Source organism: Sebastes umbrosus, chromosome 1 (genome assembly GCF_015220745.1).
Source record: "Sebastes umbrosus isolate fSebUmb1 chromosome 1, fSebUmb1.pri, whole genome shotgun sequence".
NCBI classification, from domain to species: Eukaryota; Metazoa; Chordata; class Actinopteri; order Perciformes; family Sebastidae; genus Sebastes; species Sebastes umbrosus.
The window spans coordinates 18,628,000-18,655,303 of NC_051269.1; the positions used below are offsets into that span (position 1 = coordinate 18,628,000).

Genomic DNA, 27,304 nt, shown 5'->3' on the forward strand with positions numbered 1-27,304 from the left:
CCTCATGCATTCAAACAGTGATGGTGTATTCACTGCAGTGGCTCCATATTGTCTCTGAGGGCAGGAGGCGAAACGTGAGCAGCTTAAATGACTCCGTGTCATGAAGTCTGAAAGTCCAGCGAAGACGCTTCCAAGTGGAGCCTGTGATTCCTTTCACTTGTTTAGCGCTGGTCTCGGTCTTCTACCATACATATTTATTGTTGCGTTAGATCACACCACATAGTCACCAGAATTAAGCAGGACTGTATAACAGCGGGTCGACTTTTCTGACAGCTTGAGCCGAATTGTCACACTCACCAACGCAGCTTCGCAATCAGTATGCTTTGAGTGAAACAATATCAGTGTTCAAAGTGTGAATCTGAATAGTAATTAAAATCTCCCTCTCATGTGCCATCACGTAACAATTATACATGATTGTCAGGCAAGTATAGAATTAGTATTCAGCTTTCCTCCATAAATGTTATCTAATCCCAGTTTGGCATTCAGCTAAAGCCAGTCTAGACCTGAGTAAACAGATCACCGGCAATGAAATGTAACCTCAGGATGAGACATTGTTTAAAAGACAAGCCTATTCTGATGCTGCAACACGTTCTCGCTCCCAACTCATCAAATATGGCAGCTTGGTCAGTGGCCCTATGCATCAAACTGTGATGCTCTACGTGGCTGTAGTTATGATGGGAGTAAAAGAGGAAGTCGAGTTATGTAGTATGAAGAGTGATGTCCGCCAATGGAGGAAGTTGGGGTGAATGGTTGGGTCTACAAACACAGGACTTTCACCCAAGAAGCTGCTGTTTGACACCAAAAGTCAACGTAGACTTTTAATTTTAAGTTACGTAACGTTGCGTAACATTTAGGGATGCACCGATCTGACTTTTTCAGTCCCGATACCGATTGTGATACCTGGGCTTTGGGTATTTTGGTGTAAACCTTAACAAAACAGCAACAAATTGGTCAAAATTTAAACAGGTATACAAATTCCAGTATATCATTTATATAGTATATAAACATAGAATTGAATAGATTGACCACATTGTTACTGATACCCAATCCAGATATTTGGGTCGTGTCTACAAGGTAACGCACAAGTTGGGAAACTCTCGCGAAAAAGTTAAGGTTAGCCATCGACCTCAAATAGTTAAGGTTAGGCATTGATCTTGAATAGTTAAGTTTTTGCAGGTTTTCGCCAGATATCACAATTTGCGGGTTACCTTCTAGACACTACCAGATATTTGAGTCAGTATCGGCCCGATATCCGATCTGGTATCGGTATCGATGCATCCCTAGTAGTGCTACAACTTCTCTACATTACGTAATGTTACTACGTTACATAACATAGTCTACTTAACTACATAACAAACATACTTCTTTTTAACCCATACCACAATCTTTTCCTAAATGTAACCAAGTAGTTTTATTCTTGTGAAAGTGGAAGTTGATGCGCAGAAATGTACACATAAACAAAACTGACGCTAGAGGGGTACCTAGATGTTACTACTGTATGTTGCGTAAGTAACGTAGCCTACTTAACTACGTGTCAAATATACTTATTTTTAACCCAAACCACGATCTTTTCCTAAATCTAACCAAGTAGTTTTATTGCCAAAACCTAACCAAGTTGTTTTCTGTGAAAATGGAAGTTGACGAGTGGAATATTTTAGTCAGCATCGGCCCGATATCCGATCCAAGATCGGTATATCGATGCATCTCTAGTACCGCTACTACTTCTCTTACGTTACGCATTGTTGCTACGTCACTTGCGTGATGTAGCTTAGCTTTCCTGTGAAAACGGAAGTTGAGAAGAAGAAATTGACACATGCAAAACTGACGCTAGAGGGGTACCTAGAGCGTCATAGTTTGATGAGTTTAGGACCACTGACCAAGCTGCCGATGCAGTGTCACTCAACTGAAAGTTACCTCTGTCCACATAAAATCTGTATTTTGTGCACTTTAATTCAAACCATGTAACCTCTCCTCCTTGTGTCCCATCGATTGCCCTCAAGGGAAATCAGTGACGGTTAGCTGACAGTGTGTTGCATAAAAAAATGCATAATGTACAGTATATGAGGAGAATGTGTCCTCTTGAAAGCTTTCAGCAGTGTGGTTTTTTTTTGTAAAGTAGGTCAGTGTTTGTTGATATCTGATGTTGGGAGTGTGCCTGATGGAGGAAGCTGCACAGAAAAGACTTTGCTTTCACAGAACGACAGCTCTTCTCTTTCCTCCCACAGTGCTTCCCTCGTCTTTTTTATCTTTTTTCCTTTCCTCCTCTGTCTTCCCCTATCTCTTGTGCTCTCATGTCACAGGCCCACTAGTGCTTAACTATGCACAGATGCTTTCGGAGGTGCTAAGGTCGGCTGAGTCCGCCATCAAGCTGTAGCATCTACACATGCAGGGAGCTGGGCTGCTTTTCCTGTCTCACATATCTCCCCTGGTGGAAGTGATAACACGCGGAGCTTCCACATTGTTGCTTTCTTACCAAGAACACGATGCAGTGAAAAGTGCCTGGTGCATTTTCATGTGAAGAGTCCCCAAAGTGCACCACTCATTTATTAATGTTTCTCATTCATTTGTGATGGCCACTTCATGTTATTAAGCACTGATTGTAAAAATTATCTCAGCAAGAAATGGGATTGAAAATCTGTCTGAGTGCTTGTACAGAAAAGTAGCTCATAATCAGTTTACAATCTATACTGGGAGAGCACTGCGGGTATAATTAACCTACTTCTCAACATGTGCTGTTAAACGCATCGTAACATAAGCTGTAAAATGTATGGAAATGTGTAGGATTGTCCTTAGAGGTGAAAGAAAATGCCTACAATGACCTGTTTTCACATTTATATCTGGCTCTCTGTGTGGAGCAGAGGAGAAGTGTTTCTGAGAGGGAGGATTGAGAAATACAAGATGAAAGAAAAGAGGAAGAGAACAGTCTCATATTGTGATTCAACAAAAAAGAGAACTTCAGTTTGCGCTCTGTCTACATGCAAGTGTGTGTGTGTTTGCATTAAAAAGAAGATATTTGTGCAGCGTATACAGGGAGGGGAGAGACGTTGTTCCTCCTACTTCCTACAGAACAGCTGTGTGTGGCTATGGGAGGGAGAGGATGGGTGGGGGGCATGAAAAAAGGGAAGGAAGAGAAATGACAATCTCACAGTACGGCACATGCTTTTACCTCACACACACACACGCACACACACGCTGATGTATGGATCCTGATTGACAGCCATCAAGTTTCGTCTGCCTAGTTTATTGCCCGAGCGAGTGCGAAGTGTCATTGTCAATCTAGCCTTTTCTCCTCGTGGCTGACAGTGACATCAACACACTCGCTCTTGTCGGATCACCCGCATCCGTACTTGAGGAGCGATGACTGATCTCAGGATGGCTGAGGACGCCTTATTGGACGGGCTGCCCAGCAGTCCCTCCAGTAAGCCTTTTCCCAAGAGACGATGCTTCAGCGATGTGAGTATTTTTCACTTGCTGAAAGTGAGAGAGATTCTTTGCGCTCTAGTTATTGTTGCTTGTTTAATAGTAGCTTAGAGACAGAAATATAGGTGTGTTTGGTGCTGCATATTGGACTTTTGTACATTGTACAGATGCTCCACTGCACTATAGGATCTGTTTTTAGCCCCAAACAGAAAGAAACTGCCTACAGCACTTTTTCTTTTTTAACTTAATAACATGCAACATACAAATAGCAAATTCCTTAATTATGCTATTTTGTATTATTATTGTATACTGCATAACTATGGTTCACGTTCCACTGCACTAAATCAGCTCCTCCAAAATCCAGGAGTGAATTGCTTCCCTTCTTTCTCAGGAGAGATTCAGCACTGATGTGGTTACCGTATGGCTCACTGATAATCTGGTCAGCATAAGACTATGTTTGTTGATGTTTGTTTTGCAGTCAGGGAGAGCGGTATCTCCCTGAATATCGTATGGCTTTGTTTATTTTCACATGCAACAATAGACTCCAGGCTATACCTTTGGCTTTACTAGGTCAGGGTCAGGTGTGTGTGTGTGTGTTTGTGCAAGTGCGCTTTTATGGGTGGTGATATGTGTACCTTTAAGTACGTGCACATGTGAAAGTGTTTATATGCATGCACGTAAACGCTTTCCTGTGTGTGTGAGGGAGTGTGTGTTTTGCACGTCCTGCAGCGCCCTCGGTAAATTTAAGCTGTCATGTGGAAACATCAGCTTGGCACTTCAGTCCACTTGTGTTACATGGTGAATTGAGGGCTCGCCCCTTCAACAAGCACCGCCGCCAGAGCTGCTGCGATCCTCTTTATCTCAGGTTGGAGCTGCTTAAAGACCATAACGGTGGCCTCTGCAGATAAAAGATGCATGCCTGAGGGTGTTACTCTAACCTGTACCAGTAGGTCTGCTAATTGGACAAGTGCGTTGCAGTGCACAGTCAAGGTGTAATTATGAAATTCAGAAGCTTTCTTTAATCTAATGAGCAACACTGGTATCAGTGGACACAAAACAATAAGATTACACCACGGGTTGACATGGAACCCAGTTGTCCAGACCATCCATGTTATTTTTTATTTCCTACCTTGCACACTCTGCCTGTTAAAGAATGACTCGTTCACACATTAAAGCTGCAGTGGGTAGAAATGGAGCAAATATGGATAAAATTAAGTTACTTTTATAAAATGGTCACTATATCCTGATAGTAGTGCATGAGACAGGTAATCTGAAAGAAAAATAATTAGCCTCTGGTGTCCTCCAGTGCTCCTAATGGCATCTGCAAGATTTCCGAGACCGGAGGAAAACAACCAGTCAGAGCCGAGCTGGAGCCTTGCCGTCTCTGAGCAGCTGTCAATCACTCGCAAACTCCAATCAAATGGTCGAACTAGGCAGCGCTGATCAAATATGAATCAATATTATGTTACTGTAATGACTATTTCTTGCCTCAAATGTTTTCAGAAACATCTTGTAGTGTACTGTTTAGCTGTAAAATGAGAAGGTTTGTGACCCGGCAGACATGTTGAGATCAGTTGAGGAAATACCAAGCACCGCCCACCAGCCGGAGCAAACTTTCTCATTTTACAGCTAAACAGTGGGTGTTCCTGAAAACATTTGAGGTGAGAAATAGGCATTACAGTAACAGTATATTGATTAATATTTGATCAGCGCTGCCTAGTTTTACCGTTGATCAGAGTTTGCGAGTGATTGACAGCTGCCTCTGTTAAATGAACAGCCAATAGGAACGCTTCTCTCTCTGAAATGACCTGTGATTGACCAAAGTCTCCCGTCACGGGCTAGATTTTTTGAAAGAAAACAGAGCCATGAAGAGGTACAGAAGTCAAATTTACAATATGCTCAAAGGTTATTATGGAATTTTTTTCCCAATTATGCCAAAAACGTTCTGCATACTGACGGTTTAATGTGACTGAAAAGTCATAGTGCCTTCCAGCTAATTTGGCCGTTGCGTGCAGTCAGATGAGCTGTTGGTTGTAGCAACAAGAGAGAAGCACCATGGAGCTTTGGGGCTCATTCTCCCCTAAGAGTTACTTGTTTACAGTGTGTTTGTCTTCAAGCGTGGAGGAGCGATTCTCCTGGTGTTGAATGGAGTCTCAGTGAGATTGGTGTCAAGTGGGGTGGGGGATACGTTACGGAGCATCCTCGTAGAGAAATAAGGAGTTTTCGGGGGTTGTCAGAGATTCCAGTGAGCAGAGATGAAGGATGAGTGAAGACTGCAGGGAAAGCACATCAACAAAACTGTCAAACCCATATCCCTTTCTGGATCTGTGTCAACTCTCTTCCGCAGAGCTCGGACCTGTTTGCCATGATCGAGAGGATGCAGGTACTGTAAGTGGTCCCCAGGCTCCCGCCGTTTGCACTGGCTCCATTCTTCTTCCCGAGCTTTAATCAAAGGGCATCGTCCGAATTTCATCCGCTTGTTTGGACATAAAACTTCCATTTACTTCTATTTCCAGACTCCCGTTTTTCTGCTTTTTCCTGCTATTTTTGTATTCCAGATCACAACCCTGCTGCTACTGCAACACTTTTATGTGTGTGTCCACGCATCCCTCTCTTTGCCATTAATGCGTTTTTTGGTATTTGCAGCAGTGCCAGCCCTAGGCTGCCTTTAGAAACCTGACTGTGCTGAACAGAGCCTTTGTGTTTTCTCTTCACGGCTGTGTTTTGCATCACCAGATGTGTGAAATGTTGTTATGGATTTGTAGGGAGTGTAGTTTTGTTTTGTATCCAGTGATGTTCAACTCCAGAGATACATGAACTAGAATTAGGAATAAGCTAGTGGAAAACATACTTTGTTATACTAACTTTGATACTATAGGCTTCCACTCATTAATCTTTTAACTGAATCATGATATCATTTTCTTTGTCTTCCTTTTTTAATTTAGAATTAATTGGTCTGTAAACTGACAAAACATGTTTCCTGTTGTCAAATACCTCATAAAATTGACCTTGAAACTTCGGCATTGCTGTGTCAAGGTCAACTTAAAGGGACAGTTTGGGTGTTTTTAAGTGGGGTTGTATGAGGTATCCATAGTCAGTGTATTACCTACAGTAGATGACGGTCGACATGCCCCCAGTTTGGAGAAGCAGACAGGAGTTGCCGCACGGAGGCAAATCAATATATTGCTGTGGACGGGGCCGGCAGCAAAACATATTTTAGCCACCTAAAAGAAAGGTTCACCTAAAAAAAATCAATATCAGTTTAAGTGTACGCTATATTTAGAATATTTTCACCGCTTTACCTTGCCGTCAGACAGCCCTTTCCGATGGGGAACCGAAGCCGTTGCATCTATCTATGCTCTCGCCAAAGCCACCAGACTCCATTGAGAAAAAAAAAGTAATTTTACCTCGCAGAACACGGGGGTTGCTGGTCTACCGCTCCCTTGATATGTTAGTTTGTTTGTGCTATTGTGGGACTTTGGTGAATCCCAACTAACCAAAGTCACACAATGACAGAAACTAACCGATCAAGGCAGCAGTAGACCAACAACTGCCGTGTTCTGCGAGGTAAAATTATTGTTTTTTTCAATAGAGTCTGGTTGCTTTGGCGAGAGTACATTAAACTGATATTGATTGATACTGTTATTGAGCCTTTCCTTTAGGTGTCTAAAATATGTTTTGCTGCCGGCCCTGTCCACAGCGTGCTGACCGTCATCTACTGTACGTAATACACTGATTATGGATAAGTACCTCATACAACCCCACTTCAAAATACCCAAACTATACCTTTAATATGATCCTGAAATACTGGAAACACTATTTTTTAATTGTCTACTATAATAACATCTTAGGTGGAAGAGAACATGGCTGAAAGAGGCACACAAACGTGATTTAGGTTTAAAATAATGTAAAACACTGTAGAGGCTCAAACAAGAACATCTTTCTGAAGTTCTACTGCTGGAGCATGATGTCTTGGTGTGAAGTCATGTCTTACTAATGCATTCATTTTAATTGTAATGTCTGAAGTGTCTGAGCTACTTTTCTGGGGGGATTCAAACCGTATTTATTTTGTTTACTTTTGGTTGCCGAGCACCTGAACAGCACCGAAGCAACACTTCCTCGTTGCAGACAGCATATTTTATTATTAGCAATGCGTATTCTCCAACAAGTTAAGGGAACAAGGGAGGGAAAGAGAAACAGAAGCAGTGGAGCAGTCTTCAAAGAATGAATTTAATGAAAGCATTTCCAATTTCCATTTGGTTCATCTTCCTTAGTCCTACAAAAAAAATGCGCATCAAATTTGATAGGATTCAAATCTTGCTGCGGGGTATTCCACACAAAGAGGCAACTGATCAGGGATGCTTTGTTCCTCATCTCTCTCTGTGCTTTGGGAACTGTCAGTAGTTACGAGTCAGCAGAATAAGGAGAGATAGAGTAGATGCAAAGCCCTGTTTTGGCACTTTTGGGCCCTTAAGTGGAATCATAGTTAATGATATCTGCAGTATGGCATGATGGAAACACCTCCCCCTTTTCTCATGGACTTATCTTTTTTCACTCGCTGTCGTCCCCAAGATAACACTCCTCTTTACTTCCTCTTTCTGTGGCCCATCTGGTGATTCAGCTTGTAAACATGAATTATTGTCACAAAGAATTATCTCACTCTACGCTGCTGCACAAGACATTTCAATCAATAATGCTCTGTGTGTGTCTCTTTCTCTTTGTTTCTCTTTGCACTTTTGCACGTATTCCACCTGTTCCCTCAGTATATCCTATCATTTCTTCTCTCTACAGGGTTGCAGAATGGATGAGCAAAGATGCCCCCTCCCTCCCCCCCTCAAAGTGAGTCGCAAATCCTCACATCTCCTCTTAGACCGCCGTCTGGTAAAGCATCCGTAATGGCAGAGTTATAAACCTTCCCTTATCGGCTGTCAGACAGGCTTTAGGATGCTCGCCGACTGAGTTCGGAACTCAACGGGGACTAGGACGGCAAAATCCAAAGCTGTCCTATTACCTAGATAGGCTAATGCAGCTGGCAGTGAAGACTGGGAGATCCTCTCAGCAGGAGGTCTGAGGTCAAGTCAGAGAGGGCGCACAATAGATGGTAATCATCTGAAATAAGAACATAAAACCATTTTTCGCTGTGACCTGACAAGAATAAGGTAACTTGGCGAGGGTTTGGATACCCTCTGATATGTATAACATGGTTTTTTGTTTGAAGAAAAGACCTATATGAAGTCTCCTTTACAGCACAGTGTTGAAAGAGAAAGTTCTACAGTCCCATTGGCATGAAGGAGAATGTCACCCTATCAAAATAACACACAACATTAGCTGTCAATGATGCACACTATATGGCCAAAAGTGAATGGACACCCGACAGTACACCTGTGTGTGATTGTTGAATATCTCATTCTGAAACCACAGGCATTAATGCTTCCACTCTTCTGGGCAGCTTCTCTGCAAAATGTTTGAGCCGAACTTTAAAGGATTTGTTCCCATTGAGCCACAAAGAGCATTAGTGAGGTCGGGCACTGATGGAGGATGATAAGGCCCGGCTCACAGTTGGTGTTACTTCATGCCGAAGGTGTTGGATGAGGTTGAGGTCAGGGTTTTTTGCAGACCAAAATCTTCTAGACTAAAGTCGGATAAAAAGAGCTGGCTTTGTGCAGGGGGATAGTGTCATGTTGAAACAGGAAATGACTTTCTGTTAACTGTTGCAAGAAAACTTTGGTCTAAAATATTATTCTGTCTTGCAGCAGTTAGTTTTCCCTCAATTAGCGCTAATGGACTTATCTCATACCATGAAAATAGCCCCAGACCAAATTTATACAAAAGTATGTGGACAGACACATACTGTACTTTGGGCAGCCTGGTCTCACTCCCAGGGCATTGAATATCAACGCTTGGGCTATGGCCCCTCGGCGTCTTAATACCGCGCAAGGCACCCTTTAGCGTCTGTATGAGACGCACCGGGCTTTCAACTAACTCCAATGTTAACCCATCTGAGTCATTTTTAGACGCTCAGCGCAACGGACATAGTATTTAAGAGCGAGACACTAAAGGTGGCAGTGGATGGGTTAAACAAACACAGGACTTTTACTCAGGGGACCGGCGATCGTGTCCTATGTGAAACCAAAAGTTGAGTTATTTTTACTGCTGACGTTATGATGCTACGTCACTGAGTCACATGACGTTACGTCTGCAGCTTAGGTTATGTAACAAGCGTAGTTGTTTTAAGCCAAACCATGATGTTTTTTTCTAACCCTAACAACGTAGTTTTGTTGCCTAAACCTACAGTAACTGCCACCGTTTCACAACGAACTTCTGCGTCAAGATATTACACAAAAGGATGCCGGGGGTTTCTGCCCAAGCAGCAAAATAAGACGAGAAGGGATGAGATCATTTTGTTTTGCAATATACTTTAGTTTACCATGGCCCATGTCTCGGTCAGTTTTGGTGGCAAATTCTTCTTGTTTCCTGGACAGTCAATGATTCCTCCAAGCTGGTTAAATTAGAGACATGCTTGTCACAAGTCCATCTCTGGATATGCTATAATTTCCTGTATTCAAATGCACACAAGATCAAAATGTTGATTGTTGACTTTTGTTCGCTTATTACAGATTTTTCTATCAACCTTGATGGCTGCACAATTTCTCAGACTCACACAGTTAAGAATCTGGGAATAGTATTCAATCCCTCTACATTTGAGCCACACATCAAGTATTTAAAAAGAACTGCCTCCCACCGTCATAAAATAGATGAAATACACCCCATTTTTAACAAAATCAGACACTGAAATCCTCGCACATACCTTCATAATATCTAAAATAGACTACTGTAATGCACTTTTCTCAGGCTTACTGTACATATGACAGCAACAAAAGGTCTCCAACTGGTCCAGAACGCAGCTGCCAGAATTCTCACAAGATCTACGAGGTTGGATCATATAACAGCGGTACTGATGTCTCTGCATTGGCTACCAGTTCCTTCTTACCTATAAGGCTTTAACTGGACCAGCTCTTTCATATATCTTCAGCCTTATTTCCCCGTATACTCCATCACACCCTTTACATTCCCTTGATGCCGTTCTTTAACCGTTCCTCGATTTAATAGTGTTCGAGTTTTTGCCTACTGAGCTCCACTTCTCTGGAATAATCCCCCACTGCACATTTTTCTTACTTCTACTTTCAAATCCAGGATGAAAACACATCTTTCTTTCTGTTCACTATGATCTTCCCATCTGGAAACCCAAATCATTAACTGTTTTACCTCGTTGACAACTAGGCTAGCTACCCCAATCCTGTTACGGTTATACTGAATGATTTCTGTTTTTAAAATAACCTCAACCTTGTTGTCATATTAGCATTATTGCGTGTGTGTGAGTACTTTTACTATTTACATGTAATATTGTCTGTTTTCTTTTCTATTGTTTTTTAATGACATGTGAAGTGTACAGTGACTCTCTATGTAATATGCACTTTTAGTTGAAGTTGAATAACTGCACAAATGTAGACAATGTAATGGAGTCAGTGGGAAACTGGCTTTTTCAGCTATCCTAAACGCCATTTAAAACACCAGACTTCTTCTCCAGCGCCACCATGAGGTTGACATTAATGGTTTTAAGTGAAATGTCTTGATAACTATTGGATGGATAGCCTATAAAATGTTGGTACAGATTTGGACCAAAGGATGAATCTTCTTTACTTTGGTGATCCTCTGACTTTTCCTCTCTCGTACCACCTCCATGGTAGCTACAGTTGCCAATAATGCAATGTCATTAGAAATGGGGACTGCTACTTTTACTCAGTTGAGTATAAAAAAACAGCTCTGTTGCTCTTGCTTTCACTTCTGCTACAAAGTCAATATAACGTTTAATGGAACAAGTGCAGGCCTGCTCTGCTGAGGTTGTTGAAAGGCATTCTGGGGAAGTGGACAAAGTCACTATATGAAATTGAAGTAAAGTGTGTTTGCCAAAGAAATAAATTGCAACATGTCGTCACAAAATGTCTTAAGCAAACCAACATCCCAGAGGAACGCCCAATAACTAAAGGTACAACTAGCAGGTGGTAAATGAGACATGAAATGTTTGTGATGTCCAATGATGAGTTTTAAATAGCAGGCCTACTGCATGCATTAGCTGCCACTAACTGAAAGTAAACTTCTCTCACACCAACACATGCAAGTCCAGCAGGAACCAACTCGCTTTCTTTTTCAAAGTGAAAGGTTGAGTTGTCGTCTCTTTTTCATGTCAATACTGTGAAGTTTTAGCACCCGGTCTTTGAAGGTTATAAAATGGTTACATTTTTACCAAATGACCAGTTTAAAGAGTTCCAATACATCATAACAATTATCAGTGAATGCAGATTGAAGTATTATGTATTAGGGCTATGTATTCATTACAGAGGAATATAAGGCCTTCAATAGAAAGCCTGCTAATGTGGCCTCTGTCATGTTTGCAGGATAAGAAAAGTAACCCTGAGAAATGTTTGTAGTTAATGTTCTGTCACAGTGTTTATGCTCTTTGTTATTTTTCTCAAAGATCCAAAACTGAAAGCATGACTAGAAGCGGCTGTTTGTCAGCTTGACTCATATTCGTTTCCTTCCCTGCAGACAGAAGAGGACTACATCCCTTATCCCAGCGTTCATGAGGTACACGCAATGTAACTCTCTGCACAAATAACTCACACACTATGTCAGAAACTGTAAAGCTTTAACAGATAATACAAAGCACACATTTTCAGTAACAGTGAAAGCAATGCAGTTAATCAGCTAATCAGTATTCATTTCAACATTATTGTTATTGTCTATCACTGTCAGGTTCTTGGACGCATCAGCCCTTTTCCACTCATCCTGCTGCCCCAGTTTGGAGGCTACTGGATCGAGGGGACCAACCATGAGCTCAAAGACCCACCGGAGGCTGATCAGCCCCCCTCTCCTGCCTCTCACATCAAACTGGAGACCAACAGCCTCGCCAAGATCTACAGGAAGCAATTCATGGGCAAGGTGAGGATGGGAAAAACGGGGTCTGGTTGTATGCATTTCAAAATAGCAAAAAGTATCAATCTTGATTTATTCAATCTCGTACAGCATCTTAAAATATACAATTGGGTTTTTTTTAAATTGAACTGCCTGATATCAGGGCTTGACACCAATTTGAGATAACACCAACCAAGAAAAACTGCATTTGAAATAATTGGTATTAAGTTATCCAATTGCTAAGACTCAGCTCGCTCGCACGTGCCTTTTAGTGCATATGAGCGTGCCCCACTGGCTAGCTCACGGCCGCCACTCTGCTCTGCGCTCATACAGTGGTTACAGCTGATAATGCCGTCCTGACCGACAACGCCGTTGCAGAAGCGTAGCACCAACCCTCCGGTTCCCCCCAGGTTAACACTGCTAGCTCTGTCGGCACTGTTGCCGTAGTTTGCACTGTTAGCACTGTTAGCTGCAAGGCGCTGGCTCAGCCGTTGCCATGTTGAGAGCCATGTGGAGGCAATAGAAATGGTCCTGTCGAGAAGGTAACCCACAAATTGTGAAAACTTGCAAAAAACTCTCACGAGACTCGCTGCCCAACGATCTATCCTTACAATTCAAGGTCAACGCCTAACCTTAACCATCTCGCGAGAGTTTCCCAACTTGCGTGTTACCTTCTAGACGTGACAAATAGAAATGCTCCCAATCTTGCTTTTTGCACCTTTTAAGGTTTTGTCAAGTGGAAATGAAAGCAAAGAAAATGATCTGTGAGTTTGTGTGTGGGTTATCTATCATTCAGTCACCTTTACAACTTGTTTCAGGCACACAGAGCAACATGTCGGCCTTGCAGAAAGATGAGGACAAAAAACAGTTGCCACTCTTTGCTTGTGACATTAAAATCAAAATCTGCGTTCCCCTTGAAAACTTTTACCTGTCAATACTGCTACGCAGTTATTCTCTCCGATGAAGTGAAGAAGTGGACGCACAAGTACATACAGGCACACAGTATATCTGTTTTTATGCTGTGTAGGTGGCACACTGGCCAGATGTACAAAATGTTGCCATATTATGATGATACTAAACTAAAATGAGATTAGTAAAAGTTGGTACCTTCTTTTATTGGATTGGATGTACGTGTATATACTGTATATGCCTTTCTGTATCTTGTTTCACACCTTTTCCTCAAGGGCACTTCAACTACTTTCCTAAATTAAAAGACTGTTACTCTCTCTACCCTTCTCTATTTCTAATTTATTGTAGCATTTTGTCAGTTGCTGGAGGAGAATTCATCCTCGCGTTTACGTTTCTTATGCTTATCTGCCCCCAGGAACACTTTAATTATTACACCATGGATGCTGCCCTGGGCCACTTGGTCTTCTCCATGAAGTATGATGTCATTGGGGATCAAGAGCATCTGCGCTTGATGCTTCGGTACAGTTTCCTATTATCTTTATCTCTGACCTGTTTTCTCTCCCATATGTGCTTTTTTTTTCTCGCTGCTTCCCTCTTAATCACGGTTCTCACATTTGTGATATCCCATTCAATTGTTCTTTGCCTTTATGCCATTTTATGTTTCTCTCTCCATGGCCGTTTTCTCGCAACAACCCTGGCTTCAAATATCCATGTAATGCAGTGGTTTACTGATAGATCTCCCAAACAGAACCATTCTTTATAGAGTATTTCACACGACTTGACTGTTCCAGATAGATGGCTCTAGAGTTGTGTTAAGTTGAGCAAAGAGGAGCATTCTCATTTCTCACTAAATTTTTAAATGTATTTTCCCGCTTGATTGCTGATAACATGCAACACTACAGCAAAGCTTGCCCCTGCTGTCAGAGGGCACCCACTGCATTCTCTCATCAATTTCATCTTCAATTATCTATCACTTCAGACGTACTGCTGCTTATTTTACACAGACTGACAGGATTGGACTTGTGTTCTTACTGTACTTGTCTTCTACAAAATTATTTTGTCTCATTCATAGTATTTTGCTTCCGAAGTGTGTGTGTGTGTGTTGTTGTTTTTTAAACAAATTTAATCTCATAATGGGCTTCATAACACCTGCTTTGGACATCTGCTCCATCAAACCTCTAATGGGCTTTTTTTTTTAAGTCACATGAACTTAAAAATAATGAAAAAATAGTGAAGAAATAACCTTTTCTCCTTAACTAATACTGCTTCTCATACAGTAACACGTAGCTATCTAACAATAAATAACTCCAAAAAAAGCTTTAATTTTGTATTTTAGTAAGTGAATGATATCATTAATAAAACTAACTAAATAACTCAATTAATTCAGATAATAATTGAAAATAATAACACAGTAACACTTTATATGACGCCCATGTCTATAATGCATATAGGCATACTTATAAAGTGCTACAATCTGCTCATAGGACTGTATAATCATAGTGGTAAGCACTCGTAAATATTCATAATGCTTTATAACAATAATCATTATAAAACATTTTATAATGACTTAAGGTCATAATACTTCATAATTTACTCACTGACACTTTTTTGGAAGGCTCATAGTGTATTATAATTCCCATAGTTGTAATATGTTATTATCGTTTTTATAATGCATTATAATCACTGTTATAATGCATTATAATGGGATTACAAGTTCCTCTAAGTGGTCATTTTTTGCTTTAAGTAAAGTAAAAAAAATATTTTACAATGTTTTGTGTGTTCTTGCATTTAATTATATTTTTGATTGATTTATTGATTGATTGATTTTTATTCTTTCACTTTATCTAAAGCAAACAATTCGATTAGAATGTATTACAACTATAGGCATTATAATACACTATGATCCTTGCAAAAAAAAGCTGATGACTTGATGAGACTTGATCTTATAAGTCAATATTAAATGCTTTATAATGTGTTATGGTTATTATAGCTATAATTATAACATCCTATAAACAGATTATAATGCATTGTAAGTATCTGTATAATGCATTATAGACATGGGCGTCATAGAAAGTGTTACCAATAATACCACCATTTCTGTTCTGGGAGTTGTGTAATAATGTTAGTATAAATAGAAGTGAAGTGAAATGTTTGTGTGGTACAGCATAAACATTGAAGCGCCTCCGTATAAATGACCTTAAAAACTGTGCCACAAAGTATTCAACAATCAGCACACTATTCATCTGTGTTGTACAACGGCTCCCACCTGCTCACTCACTGAAAATCCTCTCCTCCTTCACATTCTGCTAAAGACAGACGAAGGGAAGCGAGGCGGAACTCAGCACACCGTATAACCTGTGAATTAATTTTAGCACCAGAGAGACTCCACTCCAGATTTTAGTAGCTGCGTTCCCTCTTTGTTAACGGAGCTTTAGAGTGGATGAGTATGTTGAGAGGTAACAGTCACTCAGCCCGCAACGCTTTTCAAAGAGATGTTTTTCACTGGGTGGGCAACACCCACAGTCACCCCAGTCAAACTCAGTCACCTCACTAGTGTAGCCAAAGGCTCTGAATCACAGTCCATATTTAAAGCATCTGTATGAGATCTAGATGATAAGTCATGATCTCGCTTTTATTTTACTGTTAATGCCCTATACACTGGAAAAATAGCAACGTATATTCTTTAGCATACAGAAGGATCACAGGTTGTTTGTCAAGTCAAGTCAATTTTATTTGTATAGCCCAAAATCACAAATTTGCCTCAGGGGGCTTTACAATCTGTACACGATATGACACGCTACAGTGCGACCCTCTCATCGGATAAGGAAAAACCCTTTTAACGGGGAAAAACGAAAAAATGGAAGAAACCTCAGGAAGAGCAACAGAGGAGGGATCCCCCTTCCAGGATGGACAGTCGTGCAATAGATGTCGTGTGTACAGAGTTACAACATAATGAAAATACAACATAGACGATCCATATGACAAAAATTAATACATATAATAATGTGAACATATATGAGAAGGTGGATCCAGGAGGATGTCAAGCAGCTTCCCGGCGTCGCCAAATAGATAGAGCCAGAGCAACACGACCTCCTCTCCACGCAAAAACAGATAGAGCCAGAGCAACACAACCTCCTCTCCAACCCAAATAGATAGAGCCAAAGCAACACGACCTCCTCTCCACACCAAATAGATAGAGCCAAAGCAACACAACCTCCTCTCCACACCAAATAGATAGAGCCAGAGCAACACGACCTCCTCTCCACGCAAAAACAGATAGAGCCAGAGCAACACAACCTCCTCTCCACGCCAAATAGATAGAGCCAGAGCAACACAACCTCCTCTCCACCCCAAATAGATAGAGCCAAAGCAACACAACCTCCTCTCCACCATGGGACCTAGAGAGAGGACCAGATTTTAATTTTTAATTCACAGTTGCTTGGTAATGTAAACGTAAGTTTCCCATGCCAATAAGCCTCTTTGGACTGAATTAAATTGAATATAAGTTGAATATAATTATAATAATAAGTATCCCACTAATGTGGCTATTATCTCACCAATGTTCTCGACACAGATCACTTTGTAGCACTCATGCTCAGTGTGGTTTTCATGGTTTTGTTTATTGTACCTCTTGGATAGAGCAGCGATGCTCATTCAACCCTCTCAGGCAATATTTGCTCAAACACATGAAATGTAAAGACCATTATGCTCCCGACTCCACACAACATCTGTAGGAAAGGTCCCCTTTGAACTGACAATTGATTTGCATGAATGCTACTCATCAAAGAAAGAAAACATTAAAGCAGGTGGATTGCTTTGAATTAGAAACTAATCAGTGAGCATTTTGACTTTTCAAACTGTTTGCCTTTCAGCACAAAGATAAAAACCCACCATGATGTGATTCCTATTTCCTGCCTTACCGAGTTCCCCAATGTGATTCAGATGGCCAAGGTGGGCAGTTATTATCGCACAGAATATATATAGTAAAATAACTGTATTCCAGCACATACTTGAAATGATAAAAGCTGAATGTGTTTTTTCTCTTACAGCTTGTTTGTGAAGAAGTCAACGTGGATCGGTTTTATCCTGTCCTCTACCCAAAGGTAGACACTAATCACCTCATTTCCAAATAAAACTTTCTCTCTTGCTATCCACCAATGCCACGTCTCCATGAACCTGACTGGAAACTTCCTGTTCTCTCGTCCTCAGGCATCAAGGCTCATTGTTACCTTTGATGAGCATGTGATCAGCAACCACTTCAAGTTTGGGGTTATTTATCAAAAGTTTGGCCAGGTGAGTGCGCTTCAGAGATACTGCTGCCAATCTTTGCTTTTGAACTCACGTGTCACTCCTCCTGAAAATGTCCTTTGCTTCCTTCACTGCAGACATCAGAGGAGGAGCTCTTTGGCAACATGGAAGAAAGCCCTTCCTTTGTCGAGTTCTTGGAGTTTCTGGGCTACAAGATTGAGCTCCATGATTTTAAAGGGTTTGGACACTTTTCAGTCTTCTCAGCAGCAGATTTAAGAGCTTTTGCCTAATTCTCAGTATAACGCTCCGCCTCATGGCAGTCAGAAGGAGGCCATCATTCACTATGCTATTGATCACAGTTGGCTTTAACAGAATCCCTGAAAAAGCGATTTCAAGTGTCCTGATATTTGTAGAGTTGCTGACAATGTGATTGAGTAGGCAGAAGAAGTGCCCTTGGCATTCCCTCAATGATGGATGAGCGTGGACGGGCCGGGTCCTCTGAGAGCGTGCTCTTATGTTCCACTTGTCCACTCCTAACATCGCTTTGTTCGTCTCTGTTCTGTCTTCCTCGCGGCTGTTCACTTCAAGTCTCTCTTCACCTTTACTTCTCGTTTTTTCCTTCTTTTTTTTCTCCTTTCTTGCTTCTGTCCTTAAATCTCCTCCTCTCCTTTTCTTCTCCAGGTTTCGGGGTGGACTGGATGTCGCTCATGGGCAGACGGGGACCGAATCCGTCTACACAAGTTTCCATAATAAGGAGATTATGTTCCATGTGTCCACAAAGCTGCCTTACACGGAAGGAGACTCACAGCAGGTATAGTGACATTCCAACGATTCATTATCAGGGGAACTCATTTGTGTTTTCAGGGCAGTTTGCAATGTCCTTCACTAATTGATTTGTAAAGGCCTCTCCTTGTGACTCCTCCTTTGAGTCGGACTGCAGCAGCAGCAGAGGCTAATACAAGGTCAGGGCTGTAAAATCCAAAGTTTAATGTTGATGGAGCAAGACGAATCATTTGAATCTGAGGCTGCAAAAACTAAAATCAGTGGTTAAAGGAATAGCTTGACATTTTTGCTTTCTTGTTGAGAGTAGATGAAAAGATTGATTGACTCATGTCTGTACGGTAAATATGAGGCTTAATTTAAACAGGAAACGGGGGGAGGTAAACACTAGCCTGTCTATCCAAAGGAAAACAAAGTCTTTCTACCAGCACCTCTTAACTCACTAACACGCTCGCCAGAAAAAATGTTGGCATTGTATGTTTCTGCAAAAAATGGGATACGTTGATTGACAACCTTTATGAACCGAAAAAAAGTTTGATAAATACGTTTCATATCAGCCTCATTTCATGCTTGCAGAAACGCACAATGCCACGTGGTTAACGTTGTGAAACGATGGGTTAGGTTTAGGCAACCAAACTACTTGGTTAAGGTTAGAAAAAAGATCATGATTTGTGTTAAATAATAATGTACCAATTAGGGGTGTAATGATACAGCGATCTGGATCGATAAATCAATTCAATGATCGAGCAATATCATCGATGCAAAGTTTGGATACATACATATCGTCATCTTCAAGATACAGCTTTATTTTGTTAATTAAAAAGAATATATTGTTTTTCATTTTAATTTCTGGAAGGGCCCAGTAAAAAAAAAAAGTCAAATCATATTTTATTTGCTTTTTGTGAGTTGATATGAATGTAACTGATTGTGTTAAATGGGCATATGATATTGTCTCATATCCATCGCAGGCCTCTGAATTAAATTGAATCAAAATCGTATTGTGGCAGAATTTGTGGTATCAACAAATATCGCATTGCTGTCTAAAGAATCAATATCGTATCATGATGAAACTTGTGATTTACGCCCCTAGTAACAATGTAAAGGAACTACCGTAAACAAATAACAAGCGCCCTTAGCGGACTTTATTGCGTAATGTTACGTAACAATGTTACGTAAAACAATTTGACGTAAAACAATTTTACGTAACAATTGTAAAGTCAATGTTCACTTTTGGTGTCACACGGGACACGAACAGCGGTTTCCTGGGTGAAAAACCTGTGTGTTTGAACCATATATACCACACAGTTATACTCGTTATTATACCACCATAACTTTCATACCACATAAATTTCAATAACGGTCGCTCGATACACTACGTCACTCTGACCGAATGCAAAGCTGCCAAATTCAGCGTACTCGTGGTTTGCAGAGGCGTACAATGCCAACATTTTTCATGGCGACTGGGCTGAACATGTTATATCTTGTTTGTTTAATCTGTACTAAAAACCAAAATGTAAAAATGACAAGTTGCCGTTTTATTGGGTTATGTGTGTGACTATTACTAGGGCAACCCCGTACTACTGCAAGTGTTCATTTTGAACCTTGATTTCTGTATAGATTAAATACACTAGAAATAACATATTAATTAGTGAGCTATGGAGGTGCTGGTAGGCAGATTTTGTTGCCTTAAGACAGAGCCAGGGTAGCTGTTTCCCTGTTTCCAGTCTTCGTACTAAGCTAAGCTCAGATCTTTTCAACTATCTCTTGGCAAGAAAGAAAATTAACTTATTTTCCAAAATGTTAAACTATCCCTTTAACAAATGAGCGTGAATATCTAAAAACTTATATTTTGTTCTTATAACTTCACAAGTTTAATACATTTGCTAAGCAAACAACATTTTTTTAGACTTGCAGGTTTGATGTCCTCACTTACCCCGCTGTCCTAGAGAAATATCACTTTTTTCATAAGCATCCAAGTGTTCTCTGCTGGCATTGAAGCTTCTCTGCTGTTGGTTTTGTGGCTGAAGACTTTCATCTCTGTGATGAAATGTTGCAGTAAGCTACATTAGACCACAGCTGCTCTTCAATGCCTCGAGTGATTTGAACTTTGTTACCACAGTAACCCTGCGCGCAGTGTGCGTATTGCCGAGGCATGAAGAGAAACACAGGATATAAACAACACCCACATGGGATGATTCATGAGGGCACTCAAGAAAAAGGAGGCAAAGTGCAACCTTAATAACATCGTATTATTTCAGGAGGGAGAAAGAGCAGAATTAATGTAGCCAGAATCTGACCGAATGATATCCGATTTGAGCGACAATAACAGATGTCAAGTGTCTCAATCCAGCCCCACACTTGCTGAGTTTGTTTTTTAAGTGTCTAGCTGTCCGTGGTGACGCTTGAGTTTGGCAGTCCATGTGCACAGAGAAAGTGGGATGGATGTTATTCAGCTATCTGGGCTCTGAAAGCTCCCGTGTGTGAATAAATATTAAAGCCGACAGCTAATAAGCTCAGGGATGATGCAGTAGTAACCTGGCTTGCTGTGCAGCCTCTGCAGCCTCATATATCCTGTTTCACCACTGGCTTAGAAATACATTTTAACCAAGAAAACAATTTCATCATTAGATAAATCAAAAAATATGGTATGGTTGTGGCATTTTCTCCACAAAGGACTTTGTTTGCTGCTCATCAAAACTGTGATTTCTCTAAAAATGTGTGTTATTGTGCAGTGAAACTTAAAAGCGCTGCAGATATCAAGCAATGACGAGGCTAATTAGTAGCTAGTATGGGACATTTGTTCATATTTGATAATGAAGTTTGAGATGTTAGATTCTTCCATTTTGAACTATATAAAACATTTTTTATTTACTTAATATTTCTGGCTGCTGTGACTTCAACTAATTATTGCCACGGCCTGAAACAGATGGTTGATTGTTCTATCTGTAACAGACAGATGCTGTAAAGTAATCAGACTGCTAACTGGAGAAGAATCATCAATAAATCCCAGAGTAAATATTTACTGTATTATACTGTGCACACAGTTGGTCAACTCTTGAGAGCACTACAGCTAACGGGTGTGAAGTGGCTTAGTTTAATGTCTGTACTTTAGGGCGTTAAATAGTGGAGGGTAATCATCTGATGCTGCTGCAGCGCAGGTGGCACGGTGTTTACCGAGCAGGACCACGGGAGCTGGGTCTATTTTTGCACTGAGAACATTTTTTACTGAGCATTTCTGTCTGTCACTAACTGAAAAAAAGTCTCTGATATTCATGAGAACATCCGAGCTGTCTAAATTAGAGTTCCTAGCAAAAGGCTATGAGGTGACAACATATCATATCCCAGCAGAGGAAGAAGGTGTCCCTAATGCTTGGCAACACCAAGCAAAGATATTGCTTGGATGAAAACTTAATACTTGGGTACAGTCACTCTGTCCTCCAAGTGCACAAGTGTCCTTTTGGCAACTTTATGCTTTTTGGCAATAAGTGAAATGCCGCTATTTAGCCATGATGATTTGTGTCGCTGACAGTCAGCCATCTACAGAATCATAAACCATTTTTATTTGACTTTGCAGTGCCTCCGCTGGTGTTTGGATTCATTAATTTCCACACCGTCAGCAGCCTTTGAAAGCTTGGGTCTAAAATGGTCGACCCTTGTCATAGCTATATTAAAGGGCAGGTCCATCTGTGTTCTGTTCCATTTTTGTTGTATGTTTGTATACTCCCGTGTTCTGCGAAGTAAAATTACTGTTTTTGTGAATGGAGTCTGGTGGCTTTGAAGAGAGCGATATAACAGCTTCAGTTCGCCGTTGGTGAGATAAAGCAGCGGTGGACAGAAGCAGCAGGAAAACGTATTTTAGCCACCTAAAAAAGTCTATATCCATTTGTATGCTATATTTAGAATATTTTCAGCGCTATAGACAGCGATTTAATGGATTCAGTTCCCCAATTGAAAGGGATGTCTGATGGCAAGGTAAAGCGCTGAAAATATTCTAAATAAAGTGTACACTTAAACTGATATTGATTTTTTTAGGTAGTTTAATAAGTTTTTCTGCTGCTCTTGTCACCACAGCCACTTTACCTCGCCGTCAAACTGTCCTTTCCGACGGGGAACTGAAGCCGTTATATCACTCTCTTCAAAGCCACCAGACTGCACTCACAAAAACATAAATTTTACCTCTCAGAATACGGGAGTTGCTGGACTACCGCTGCATCAATCAGTTAGTTTCTTTGTGTTATTGTGTGACTTTTGGATCCAAACTTACGTGGCGTCCACATCAGTACATTGCTTAGCTTCCGTGTCGGTACTCAACTGCCATCTAAGTTATTGTATGTAATAAACTCACCATAAGGATATATATATACATTTATGTATATTTTTGAAGGCCTTGGGAAAATAGCGTTTTGACGCTAAAACATACGTTCTTGGACCAAAATTTTAATGTTTGTATTTGAATACATGAGGGACACCACTGAGAAGCTACAGAATGATATAAAAACCTAGAAAAAATAATAATAATGGACCTGCCCTTTAAATGTAAAGGTAGCAATAAGCACAAGATACAGCAGGGGATCAACATCATTTGGGGTTACAGTAGCAGTTCATGAAAACAGATAAAGTCTTTTATTATTTTTTATTTATGGGGGCCTATAGGTCAGTTAATACTGTAGGTTTATTATATTTCAGTATACACCATCATAGATGTCATGCATACTTATGAGTTATACTATTTTATGTGTATTTATTTAAATTTTAAGAAGCTAGTTTATTCAGTGGATTGAATCCTTAGCACAAGAAGAACTACAAGACAGGAATTTCAATGATTTGGCTGATATTAGTGCAAAACCAGGGTGTCACACATCTCAGAGAAGAGGTTGTACTCATGGATAAAAGTCCTGTCCAACTCTCTGACTGGACTATATTTACTCCTAGTCAGTCTCTCAGTGCGACTCCTGGAAGTGATTCTGTGACGGGTCTGCATTTTGGATACTCTAACTGGTCATTTGAGATGTTCCCGCTGTTTTTAGTCTTGTTTATCTGTGCCATCCAGCTGCAGAGGAAGAGGCACATAGGCAATGACATCGTAGCCATGGTGTTCCAGGAGGAGAACACGCCCTTTGTACCCGACATGATCCAGTCCAATTTCCTGCACGCGTATGTGGTGGTGCAGGTGGAGAACGCGTGTACGGACAACGTCACCTACAAGGTCGGTTCCGAAAGATGTATCAAGAAACTTTAATCGACAGTGAAACCCATTTCAGATTCACTCATTATTCTTCTGTGTGTGCATCACGTATCACAGTGTATCCTATTAGGCTATGCTCACTTGCCTTCTCCTCCAGGTGTCTGTGACGGCGCGGGATGACGTACCTTTCTTTGGGCCCGCTCTGCCTGACCCTGCCATCTTCAAAAAGGTCAGCATGCAGTCACACAAACTCAATTCCCCTTTATGAGCAGACATCATAAACCTTCATCTTCTCCGCTTTTTCCTTCTAATATTTACCTTCCTCAGGGCCCCGAGTTCCGCGAGTTCCTCTTCACGAAGCTCATCAACGCAGAGTACGCCTGTTACAAGGCTGAGAAGTTTGCCAAGCTTGAGGTGAGAAGAGATGCAAACTGTGCCATAGAAGTGTGAATATCTGTAGTGTGTGGGCATATGTACACACGCCTGTTGGCATAGGTGTGCATCCTGAGGCCTGTACTACAAAGCGAGTGCAACATACCCAGGGTATCTTCTCCTTAACTGGCTTAACTAACCCTAACAAACGTCATCCCGCTAAGCGGTCCTACGACGGTGGTTATCAACTCGGTGAATCAACCCAGGGTTTCTCAATCTGGTTATGAGCACGTTTACATGAAAAGGGCGATGTTTTCTGGCATGTGACCAATCACAAACATGGACAAGTTTACCGTAAGCTGAGCGGCACATTTTGCAAAAGAAGAAGTTGAATACATAATCCAGATTAAAAATAACACAGTTGCAGCTGCCAAATGCAGGAAGGACAGCTGGCAAAAGAAAAAAACTGTCGATGTGTGAATACGTAAATTAACAGACTTATTCATTTAAAGGAATACTCAAAAGTCAGATATATTTGTCTAGATGGAGCAGTGATATGTTAACAGCTTTCAAAAGAGAAAGAGATTTGAGTAGTCTACAGTATGCCCTTGATAATGGTGTGGTGTGTGTGACTATTTAAGCCTTCTTTCAGCTGCATCTCCGGCAGTGTGAAACGGACTTTAGAGCAAGTAAAAAATAAATAAATATAAAAAAATAATTCAAAGCAGTAAGGACGCTCAGCACACAGCCAGCTGTCCTTTCTGCATTTGTCAGTTTAAACTGTGTTGCTTTTAGTCTGGGGTTATGACTTAAACTTCTTCGTATTTGTGTAATATTATCATATGACCTACGCTCCGAGCTCTGATTGGTCAGTAGAGAGTGCTTTTATATGAGTTGATCTCTTATCTCGAACATAACCTGCTCCGGGTTAACCTTGAAGTTACCTCGCTAAACCCTAAATCCTGCTTCGTAGTACAGGCCTCAGCTGGTTGTATTCTTGATAGGATTTAAAGTGACAAGAGAGATTTATCGTTATCTAACGCTTCTCCAACAACAAACACTGCAAATAGTGCTGACGTCAATCATCCTGATGTGGTGCTGTCAAATCATTTTCATCACCCATATTCCTTAATTTGAAATGATGAACCGACTCGCAGACTGACTGTTGTTGTTGTTGTTGTTGTTGTTGTCAGGAGCGTACACGGTCAGCCCTATTGGAGACTCTGTACGAGGAGGTGCACATCAACAGCCAGTCCATGATGGGTCTGGGCGGAGACGAAGATAAGCTGGAGAACGGTGCCGGCGGAGGGGGAGGAGGCTTCTTCGAATCCTTCAAGGTACGGCCCCATCCCTCATTTGACGAGGCGCACCGTTAATCTGCAACTCCACATGCATGAGAGAGAATGGTTATGACTGCAGCAACTTTTAAGGACGCCTTTTTTTCTCCCCTCCCCCGTCTCTCTCTGTCTCTCTTGGCTGGGATTCTGGGTATTCACACATGAGAAAACAAAGCATAGAGAATTTGCAGTATCTCAAAGGACCAGTCCTCTGTGGCATTTGATTTCCTCACTTGGCTGCGACTGCTGAACTTGGTGTGTTTTCACGTGATGGTGTGGTTTCGCGTCCTGTTGTGTATGAAAAGCACTTTCTCTGACTGAGTGCTCCATCAATGACCATTAGGGTGGCGGAGCGTAGCCCAGCCGCTGAGGCTCGGCGGTAGGAGCTGTGATTGTGTGTGCCTGATGAACGGTTTAATGACCCCTCATTATGGAGCTGATGATGCAGTTTGCATGTCTCCCCGTGGGCAGCATTCCCTCGCTGTTTATCTCTTCTCTCTGTGTCTCCAACTAGTTCTCTGCCATCTTTTCTGTATTTCCATGCAACTTCAGAGAAATATATTCACCTTTCTCTCAGTCTCAGTCTTTGGATCCATTTATTCTCCATACAAGCATACACTACCGCTGTATAATTGCACTCTTGCCCACAAAACCTGTCTCTGATTTTCTTTCTACCTGTCAAGAGCTACCTTGCCTCTCTTTCTCTCCCTCAAACCTCCACAAATTACATCTGCAAATATTTCCCACTCTCTCTGTCTTCCTGTCTCTGCCTCACACTGTGTCTCATCTTCCCCTCCCATGACACAAAACCCCACGTTAGCTACTTTAGATAAGAGATGCAGCTTCATCCTCCTCCACCATGAAGCCTACACTCTCTTCGACCTTCTGTGAACTTACATCTCTTTCACGCAGCCTCTCCCTCCTGCCTGTTGACCTGCACTGCCCCTAAGTGTTCAAAAATAGTCCTGCATAAACACACATGTGAGCACAAACCACCATGAGTTCATGTGCACATGCAAATACACACACATGTCCATGTACACACATTTGTGCCCGCAGAGATTCAACACACTTATTCCAAAATATTCACACATATTAGCACTTGTAGCAAGTAGTCATACTGACAATATGACATACCAACCTCTGTTACAAAATAATGCCGGGCGAGGAAAGCTATTATAAAACGTTGTCAGAATGTTTGACTTTGTGTGAAATACATCTGGATATGTAATATAGTTATGGTACATAATTAAAAGCAAATATATTAGTGAAAGGCCTTTCTCATGGCTTATATTTTGACTTGTCATAGTAGGAAAAACACAGATGTGACTAATAACATTAATGAAAATGTTGGTATTGTATGTAAACCGCTTATACGTTGAATGTCGACGTTTTTCTATTCGGTCAGAGCAAGTGACGTATTCCAACAAATGACGTGCAGACCAAGTAACGTCACTGTTATTGAAAGTTACGTGCTATGGATAATTTTATTGTAAAAAGTGTTGTGAAAGTTATGTGGTATAATAATGAGTATAACAAGCAAAAAAGTCCATTTAGGGTAGGTGGGATGGGTCAAACAAACACAGGACTTTCACCCAGGAGACCGGTGTTCATGTCCCGTGTAAAAACCAAAACAAAATGTTGACGTTTCACTTATTATGTAACGTTTTTACTCTTGTTATGTAAAGTTAAACATTAGTTGTTGCGCTGTAACATTATTTGTTGCATGAGAACGTAAGGGCAGTTATTTATTTACAGAAGTTAGTTGTTTCGTTACGTTGTTTCGTTACGTTGTTTCGTTACGTTGTTTCGTTACGTTGTTTTGTTACGTTGTTTCGTTACGTTGTTTCGTTACGTTGCTACATTACTTTACGTTGTTACTTTACGTTGTTACGCTACGTCGTTACGCTACGCTGTTACACTACGTTGTTACACTACGTTGTTACGCAACGTCACGTTGTTACGTTATGTTGCGTTACATTACGTTACGTTACGTTACGTTGCTGCGTTACGTTGCTGCGTTACTTTACGTTGTTACTTTACGTCTTTACTTTACGTTGTTACTTTACGTCGTTATGCT

The 27,304-nt window shown here is 41.0% G+C and overlaps 1 protein-coding gene across 13 annotated transcripts in view; it reads left to right on the top strand.

Annotated features, from left to right (window-relative positions):
• Positions 1 to 27,304, top strand: part of si:dkey-166d12.2 (rap1 GTPase-activating protein 1) — a 133,848-nt gene that overhangs the window by 96,468 nt on the left and 10,076 nt on the right. For 9 of the 13 annotated variants that reach the window (XM_037766843.1, XM_037766738.1, XM_037766748.1 and 6 more), the window contains 14 exons: positions 5,768 to 5,803; positions 8,212 to 8,259; positions 12,028 to 12,066; positions 12,235 to 12,420; positions 13,718 to 13,821; positions 17,175 to 17,253; positions 17,352 to 17,405; positions 17,512 to 17,595; positions 17,688 to 17,788; positions 18,232 to 18,361; positions 23,381 to 23,536; positions 23,673 to 23,744; positions 23,843 to 23,929; positions 25,081 to 25,224. In XM_037766843.1, the coding sequence (XP_037622771.1) occupies positions 5,786 to 5,803; positions 8,212 to 8,259; positions 12,028 to 12,066; positions 12,235 to 12,420; positions 13,718 to 13,821; positions 17,175 to 17,253; positions 17,352 to 17,405; positions 17,512 to 17,595; positions 17,688 to 17,788; positions 18,232 to 18,361; positions 23,381 to 23,536; positions 23,673 to 23,744; positions 23,843 to 23,929; positions 25,081 to 25,224 (1,302 nt within the window). In that variant the 5' untranslated portion in view covers positions 5,768 to 5,785. Of the gene's footprint in view, positions 1 to 3,114; positions 3,454 to 5,767; positions 5,804 to 8,211; positions 8,260 to 12,027; positions 12,067 to 12,234; positions 12,421 to 13,717; positions 13,822 to 17,174; positions 17,254 to 17,351; positions 17,406 to 17,511; positions 17,596 to 17,687; positions 17,789 to 18,231; positions 18,362 to 23,380; positions 23,537 to 23,672; positions 23,745 to 23,842; positions 23,930 to 25,080; positions 25,225 to 27,304 lie in introns of those variants that run through there. The other 4 variants (XM_037766756.1, XM_037766832.1, XM_037766801.1 and 1 more) reach the window with 3 other exon arrangements.